The sequence below is a fragment of the Aptenodytes forsteri genome, unplaced genomic scaffold (genome assembly GCF_000699145.1).
Source record: "Aptenodytes forsteri isolate BGI_AS27 unplaced genomic scaffold, ASM69914v1 Scaffold126, whole genome shotgun sequence".
NCBI lineage: Eukaryota > Metazoa > Chordata > Aves > Sphenisciformes > Spheniscidae > Aptenodytes > Aptenodytes forsteri.
In genome coordinates, this window is record NW_008794599.1 from 2,252,258 (window position 1) to 2,260,529 (window position 8,272).

The following is an 8,272-nucleotide window of genomic DNA, read 5'->3' on the forward strand; positions in this document are numbered from 1 at the left end:
GGAGCCGGTGGCAGGGTTGGGGACACGGGGATGGGGACATGGGGGGGACAGGGGGGATGTTCTTTAATTTCTGAGTGGCACCATGTAAATAGGGTTGCACAGAGCCAGCAGCCGGTGGGCGGCAAGCGCGAGGGGGGGACAAGGACGCTCTGGGGGGGGGACAAGGACAGTCAGGATGGCCGAGGATGCTTGGGAGGGACAAGGATGCTTGGGAGGGATGAGGATGCTCGGAGAGGGCCAAGGAGGATGCTCAGGGAGGGAGGAGGGTGCTCAGGGGGGGATGAGGACCCTGGGGACAAGGACAGTTGGGAGGGACAAGGATGCTTGAGGAAGGATGAGGATGCTCGTGGAGGCCAAGGACAGTCGCTAGGGATGAGGACACTGAGGAGGGACAAGGATCTCAGGAGGGATGAGGAGGATGCTCAGGGAAGGATGAAGACCCTGGGGACAAGGACAGTTGGGAGGGATGAGGACTCTGGGGAGGGACGAGGATGGCTGGGAGGGATGAGGATGGTTGGAAGGGACGAGGACAGCTGGGGGGATGAGCATACATGGGAGGGACAAGGACAGGGACACTGCAGAGGCATGAGGGTGCTGGGGAGGGACAAGGAACGTTGGGGGACAAGGATGCTTGGGGGGATGAGGACATTGGGGAAGGACGAGGACACCCGGGGGATGAGGATCGCTGCGGGGAAGAGGACACTTGGGAAAGACAAGGTTGCTTGGGAGGGACAAGGACAGTAGGGAGGGACAAGGGGGATGGTCGCAGGGGGATGAGGATGGTGGGGAGGGACAAGGAGACTCGGGGGGTGGTGAGGACAGTTGGGGAAGGATGAGGGTGCTCAGGAGGGATAAGGACACTGGGGATGAAGACAGTTAGGAGGGATGAGGACATTCAGAGGGGGCACAAGGACATTCAGGAAGGACAAGGTGGCTTGGGAGGGATGAGGACACTTGAGAGGGCCACGGATGGTCGAGGTGGGACAAGGATGCTGAGGAAGGATGTGGGCGGTCAGGAAGGATGAGGACAGTCAGAAGGAATGAGAACGGTCAACGGGGATGAGGACGGTCAGGGGGACAATGACCCTGGGGGAGGACAAGGACACTTGGGATGGACAACGGTGCTTGGGATGGGTGAGGATGGTCGGGGGACAAGGATGCTGGGGAAGGAGGAGGACACTGAGGAGGGACGAGGACACTTGGAGGGGACAAGTACACTTGGGGAGGATGAGAACACTTGGGGAGGATGAGGATGCTGGGCAGGGATGAGGAATTTGGGGAGGGATGGGGACACTGAGGAGGGATGGGGACATTGGTGAAGGATGAAGACACTTGGGGAGGACAAGAACGCTAGAGAAGGAGGGACACCCACCCACCTTGGTGCGACCCACCCTTTGTGGGTGGCTTTTGCTAGCAAAGAACCCCTTTCTGGGGAACCACTTAATAAAGCTGGATTTTAGCCGAGCCGAGGGGACTCTGGCCTTGCTGCGTCCTACACCCTGGAGACTGCCACGCTCCTGTCCCTCCTGTCCTTGGCTCGCCACCCGCCCGGGCCCAGGGGCTGCCAATCCCTGTCCCGTGGCCACCTGGAAAGAAAAGGGGACATTTTCCAGCACCCCACAACAGGTGACACCCCGCACCGCCCCCGGTGCCCATCACCCCGGCGTTGGGGCGCCGCTCACCGTACTGTGGGACACCCACGGCTGCCTCCGTCCCGGCTCTCCATGGGACCCCCAGCGCTGTCCCCCAGTCCCAGGCGGGGATGGGGACCCCGGGTGAGAAGCCTCCCTCCAAGGGTGATGGTGGTGGTGAGGGACCTGCCGGGGAGAAGGCAGGAGATGGTGGCATCACCATGGTGTCAGGATGGGGCCACCTCCCCTGGGGAGGTGACAATGCTTGGGGTCAGAGGGGTGGTCCGGGGACACTTCGCTCACCCCCGTAGCCCACATCGGTGTCCTCGAGGCTGAAGCAGAGCCCGTCGACGGCCACAGCCAGTGCCCGGGCGAAGCTGGCGTCCAGGAGGAAGGAGCCATCACAGGAGCTCACCAAGCTGCAGCGGGCGCTGGCAAAGTTGTCCTCTGAGACAGACCCCCAGCCATTCAGCAGCGATCCCCCTGGAGAGCCCCTCATCGCTGGCCGCTCTTCCTCCTCCTCTTCCTCCTCCTCGCCCAGCTCAGAGGCCGGTGGCCCGTAGATGTAGCCGTAGGTGTGTGGCGGTGAGAAGGACCGTGGTGTGGTTGGTGCCGGGGGGCTGCGGGGGACATGGCAGGGATGCCATTGGCACCGGGGGATGCTGCCACCATGGTGGTGTCCCAGGGGGATGGGGCATACCGGGGGCAGGTGGTGTCCTGGTCCATCTCCAGGTCCTCGGCCACCCGCTGTGGTGTGAGGACCCCATCACTGAATGCCGGCGAGAGGCGCCCGGTGACTGGGGTCCTGTCTCCTGGGTGCCTGGTGGCCGGAGACGTGTCCTTGGGGTACCTGGTGGCCAGGAACATGTCCCTTGGGTGCCTGGTCACCAGTGATGTGTCCTGGGATGCCTGGTGGCTAGGAACATGTCCTTGGGGTACCTGTTGCCCAAGAACATGTCCCTCCGGTGACCAGTGACTGGGGACATCTCTTCGGGGTGCCTGGTGACTGGGGAAGTGTCCCTTGGGTGCCCGGTGGCTGGGAATGTGTCCCTGGGATGCCTGATGTCCTCAGGGTACCTGGTGATCAGGAACATGGTCCGCCTGGTCGCCGGTGACGGGTGACGGGCCGTGGCTGGGGATGTGTCCCTGGGATGCCTGGTGGCTGGTGAGATATCCTCAGGGTACCTGGTGATCAGGAACATGTCCCTTGGGTGCCTGGTCGCCGGTGACGGGTCCCTGGGGCACTGGCAGCCAGGGACAGGTCCTTGGGGTACCTGGTGACCAAGAACATGTCCTTGCAGTGACCGGTGACTGGGGACATCTCCTCAGGGTGCCTGGTGATGGGGGATGTGTCCCTGGGGTGCCTGGTGTCTGGGGACGTGTCCTTCGGGTAGCTGGTGGCCGGTGACATGTCCTTTGGGTATCTGGTGGCCAGAAATGTGTCCATTGGGTGCCTGGTCAATGGTGATGGGTCCCCGAGGCACTTGGTGGCCAGGGACATGTTGGGGTACCTGGTGGCCAGGAGTGTGTCCCTACGGTGCCCGGTGGCTGGGGACTTCTCCTTGGGGAGCCTAGTGACTGGGGACGTGTCCCTTGGGTGCCCGCTGGCTGGGGATGTGGCCTTGGGGTGCCTGCTGGCCGATGACATATCCCTCTGGTGCTTGGTCACCGGTGATGGGTCCCTGGGGTGTCTGGTGGCTGGGGACATGTCCTTGGGGTATCTGCTGCCCAGGAACCTGTCCCTGTGCTGACTGAGGACTGGGGACATCTCCTTGGGGTGTCTGGTGACTGGGGACACGTCCCTGGGGCAGCTGGTGACCAGGGACGTATCCTCAGGGTGCCTGGTGGCAGAGATTGTGTCCCTCTGGTGCCTGGCGGCTGGTGATGGGTCCTTGGGGTGCTCAATGATGAGGGACATGTCCCTGGGGCGCCTGGTGACCGGTGACACATCCCTGGGGCTCTCAATGACCAGGGATGTGTCCCTGGGGTGCCGGGTGGCTGGAGACATGTCCCTGGGGATCCCAGTGACTGAGGACATGTCCTTGGGGTGCCTGCTGCCCGGGGAAGTGTCTCTGGGGATCCCAGTGACTGGGGACATGTCCTTGGGTCGTCTGGTGACCGGGGACGTGTCCCTGGGGCATGCAGTGGCCGGGGACCTGCAGGTGCAAGGGACACGGTGGCTTTTGCAGCACAGGGTTGGGGGTGCATGGCACTCATCTGCGTCGCCAGGGTGGGGGCACCCAGACTTACCGGGTCACCGGGGGGTGCCAGGCGTGGGGTGGCCTTGGGGGTGTCACCGGTGACCCGGTGACACTGGAGGCCAGTGAGGCGCTGCCCCGCCGCGGTTTTGGGGAGCTGAAGACGGGTGTCACCGGTGACCCGGTGACACTGGAGGCCAGTGAGGCGCTGCCCCGCCGCGGTTTTGGGGAGCTGAAGACTGGCAGCCGCCGGGGGTCCCCTCCGGCCAGCACGGCGGTGGTGATGTCACTGTCATGTCCCCTTTGCTGAGGCCACCTGGCTGCCAGCCCAAAATCCGTCCCCCACTCGCTTCCACTCCCGGTGACAGGGACGTGGCCGGGACCACTCGTGAGCACTGGGGTGCTGTGCACTTGGTGCAGCTCTGCATGGAGCCGGGGGGACACAGAGCCATGAGCCACCTCCCCAGTGTCCCCCGTGTCCCCCCCATACCCACCTCTCTTGTGGATGCGCTCCCAGGGTGCCGGGTTCGGGGTGCTGGGCGAGGTGCGCACCCTGGGGTGCCCCCCGCCACAGCACCCGGTGTCCCCAAGGGGCGGTGGGTGCCCCCTGCGGAGGCTGCTGCGGTTGGGGGGCGTGGGGGGGCCGAGGCTCGGTGGCTCCAAGGACAAGGCTGGAGGGGTGAGAGCGGTCAGGGAACCCATGGGTGCTGAGCCAGGTGTCCCTTGTCCCCTCCAACCTCGGCTCTGGCTGTCCCCAGGTCCCTGCTACCTGCAGAGAGGGTCCCACGGCTATGGGGGGCACCCAGGTGGGGGTGCCATGGCACCGGGGGGTCCCAGGCATGGGGTGGGGGTATCAGGCACCCTTTCTGGGTGTGGGTCCCAGAGGACTGGGTGGGGGTCCCATGGCATCATGTGGGGGTCTCATTAGGATGGGTGGGGGTCCCATGGCACCAGATGGAGGTCCCATCCCCAGGGGCTCACTGGAGGGGTGGGGGTCCCATGGCTCTAGGTGGGGGTCTCAGCCCCCATGGGGCTCACTGGAGGGGTGGGGATCCCTGCCATCGCTGCCCAGGAGCCGGCTACTGAGGCTGCTGCTGCTGCTGAGGTTTCGGGGGGCACAGCCGGGTTTCCAGGGTCCACTGAGCCACGGCGATTTACCGTCCACCAGCCTGCGGGGCAAGGGATGCCATCAGGGTGTCCCATCCCCACCATGCCGGGGACCCCCCATGTCCCCCACCCCACGGCCGCTCACCTGCGGCGAGCCGCGGCGTCCTGGCTGGCGCGGCGCTGGCAGAGGAGTAGGAGGAGGGCGAGCAAGGCCAACCAGAGCAGCGAGCCAGCGGCTGCGATGACGGCGGGCTGCTGCAGTGCCCGCACCCCCCTGTTGCTCCCTGCCGTCAGCCCTGCAAGGGTCCCACCAGCGTCACCCCTGTGCCACCACCTTGACCCCCACCTGCACCCCACCTTGCTCCCCGTCCCCTACCCAGGACACCACAGGTGGCATTGCTGGGGACCCCCAGCCCCGCGCTGTTGAAAGCTGCCACCTGGACACAGAATTCGGCACCAGGGCTCGGGAGGAGGGTTTCCAGGCGGCGGGTGCCTCCGTCCACTGTCCTGTTGGTGTGGCGCTGCCAGCCCTCGCCCATTGACCAGACCTGGCATGTGCCGAGAGAGTGGGCCCCCTTAGATGAATCCCCCTGATGGACCCCCATTGATGGATCCCCCTTGGATGGACCCTTTTGCATGGACCCCCTTGGATGAACGCCCCTTGGATGGACCCCCTCAGATGAATCCCCTTGATGGACCCCCATTGATGGATCCCTCTTGGACAGACCCCTTGGATGACCCCCTTAGATGAATCCCCTAGGTTGAACCCCCTTGGATGGAACCCCTTGGGTTAGATCCACTTGGATGACCCCTGTCCTTAGACTGACCCCTTGGATGGATCTCCTTGGACGGATTTCCCTCTTAGACGGATCTCCTGGGGTGGACCTCCACCTTGGCTGGCCCCCTTAGATGAACCCCTTTGTTGACATCCCTCTTGGATAGACCTCTTATATGCATCCCTTTTGGACGGACTGCTTGGGTGGTCCCCCCTTGGATAGACCCCCATCTTTGAAAGGCTCCCTCCTTGGATGGATCCTCCACAGACAGACCCCTTGGATGAACCCTCCTTGGCCAGAAGGGAGGCCCTCCCCAGCCTCCCCGCGCCCCATCACCCCAAACCTTGTAGCCCCGAATGATGCCATTGTGGGCCTCAGGAGGAGGTGGCTCCCAGCTCACGATCACGGTGCCGTTCCCCATCTCAGCCTGGCCCACGGTGACGTGCTGGGGCGCCGCGCTTGGTACTGCCGGAACAGGGGTACTGAGACCCCTGGGACCCCCAGCCGACCCCCCCCATCCTTCACCTGGGCATCCCTGGGGGCACCTCACGCCTACCACACCTTCCTCAGGTATCCAGAGGTGCCTGATGTTGCTGTCCAAGCCCTGGGTCCCTCCAGCGTAGGGTTGGACCTTGAACTCATACTTGTAGCCCCTGCGGAGTGCGGGGATGACAGCGCTGAGCTCCCTGCCGGCATCGTGTTGGACCCAGGAGGTGCTGGCAGGGAGCAGGCAGCGGTACAGCACCATGTAGCCCTCCGGCGCCAGTGCCGGCGTCAGCATCTGGAGGGGATGGGAAGGGTTACGAGGCGTGGTGGGACGCAGATGGGACATGGGGATGGATCTCCAGCCTCATCCCTATGCCCCATCCCACCCCTCCGGTGGGGACATCCTGACATCACACCAACCCGCCAGCGGAGCTGGACGGCAGCGGCGGGCAGCGCGGTGCCGTTGTCCAGGTGCAGCCTCACGGCCAGCAGGTCCCGTGGTGCAGCCTCCTGCCGGCCCATCGGCAGCCGGTCTGTGGGGCAGAGGGAGGCTAACAGCAGCGCTGGGCAGGAGCAAGGTCCTCCAGCACCTGCCCAGGCACCCACCCCGGATACCCATGCCTGGAGACCCTGATGTCTCCTTGGAAGGACCCACTCAAATGCTTGAGTGGTCAAATGCTTGACCCACTCATCCCTTGGATGGAAACCTCTTGGATGTACCCCTTGGACAGACACCCTCTGATGGATCCATCTTGGATAGACCTCCTTTGATGGACCCCATGATAGACCCCTATTGATGCATCCCTCTTAGATGGACCCTTTGGATGGATACCTCTAGTTGGATCCCCCTTTAATGAACCCCCCACCTTGGACAAGACCCCCTTAAATAGTTCCCCTTGGAGGAACCCGCTTGGATGGATCCCCTTTAGACGGACCCTCTTGAATGGATCCCCATGGAAGGGCCCCCACCTGGATGCATCCCCTTAGATGGATCCCCTTACATGGACATGTTTGGATGGCCCCCTTGGATGTATCCTGTTGGACGGATGCCTTTAGATGGACCTCCTGAGATGGACCCCCCTTCGGAAGTACCCCCTTTGATGGACCCTCCTTGAATGGACCCCCTTAGACGACTCAGTTGGATGGACCCTTTTTTGATGGACTCCCTTGGATAGACCCCCTTGGATGGACCCCCCTTGGACAGACTCCCCTTGGATAGACCCCCTTGGATGAACCCCATTAGATAAACCCTGTCAGATGGCTCCCCTTGCACGGACCCCCAGATGGCCCTGGGTGCCCGTGGCGGTGGAGGCCACGGACGTCCCACCACTGACCCTCCACGCGGAGGCGGGCACTGGCAGCGGCGGTGCCCAGCTGGCTCTGTGCTGTACACACGTAGGTGCCGGCGTCGGCAGGCATCACGGCGTCGAGGCGCAACGTGTGCTCCCGGTCCACCTCGTGCCTGCGGGTCACCAGCTCTCCATCAGCCCCATCACTGCCCCACCCTGGGGATGGGACGCCTCCACCCTGCCACCACCTACCTGCCCCAGGGCAGGTCCCCACGCTCCTTGTGCCACTGCACCCGCGGCGCCGGGTCACCTTGGGCACCGCAAGCCAGCTCCACGGTGCTGCCAGCCACCGCCACGGCGTCGCTTGGGCGCCGCACAATGGTCGGCTTCTCTGCAGGGGGACATCGAGGACGTGGCACCAAGGCTGGGCATGACTTGTTCACCACCCATGGGAGACCCTCGGCTTACCCAGGACGGAGACGCGGGCGCCCCGGCTCTCCCTCTAACCTGCCGTGTTGGCTGCCACGCAGACGTAGAGCCCGGAGTCGCTCCGTCGCGCCGGTGCCACCCGCAACTTCCCACTGGTGACCACATACCGGTCATCGGTCAAGTCCAAGGTCACCCCGTCCTTCTTCCAGGTGACGTGGGGTTCGGGGTGCCCCAAGGGTGGCACGCAATCCAGCTCCAACGCTTGCCCCGCCGTGGCCACCAAATCACCCGGCTGCAGGCGGAAATTGTCCCGCAGTGCTGCGGTGGGGAGGGGACACCATGGGTGGGTGTGGGGG

At 64.2% G+C, this 8,272-nt stretch overlaps 1 protein-coding gene across 1 annotated transcript in view; it reads right to left on the reverse strand.

Annotated features, from left to right (window-relative positions):
* Window positions 1-117: 117 nt before the first annotated feature.
* ROBO4 (roundabout guidance receptor 4) overlaps window positions 118-8,272 on the reverse strand; it is a 10,336-nt gene continuing 2,181 nt past the window's right edge. The window contains 20 exon segments of the mRNA XM_019470383.1: window positions 118-1,586; window positions 1,683-1,817; window positions 1,935-2,251; window positions 2,332-2,481; window positions 2,571-2,698; window positions 2,765-2,816; window positions 2,906-3,055; window positions 3,143-3,787; window positions 3,882-3,944; window positions 4,011-4,251; window positions 4,324-4,500; window positions 4,868-4,998; window positions 5,082-5,232; window positions 5,313-5,484; window positions 6,056-6,177; window positions 6,274-6,493; window positions 6,619-6,731; window positions 7,533-7,660; window positions 7,740-7,878; window positions 7,956-8,234. Of these exon segments, the coding sequence (XP_019325928.1) occupies window positions 1,441-1,586; window positions 1,683-1,817; window positions 1,935-2,251; window positions 2,332-2,481; window positions 2,571-2,698; window positions 2,765-2,816; window positions 2,906-3,055; window positions 3,143-3,787; window positions 3,882-3,944; window positions 4,011-4,251; window positions 4,324-4,500; window positions 4,868-4,998; window positions 5,082-5,232; window positions 5,313-5,484; window positions 6,056-6,177; window positions 6,274-6,493; window positions 6,619-6,731; window positions 7,533-7,660; window positions 7,740-7,878; window positions 7,956-8,234 (3,659 nt within the window). The 3' untranslated portion in view covers window positions 118-1,440.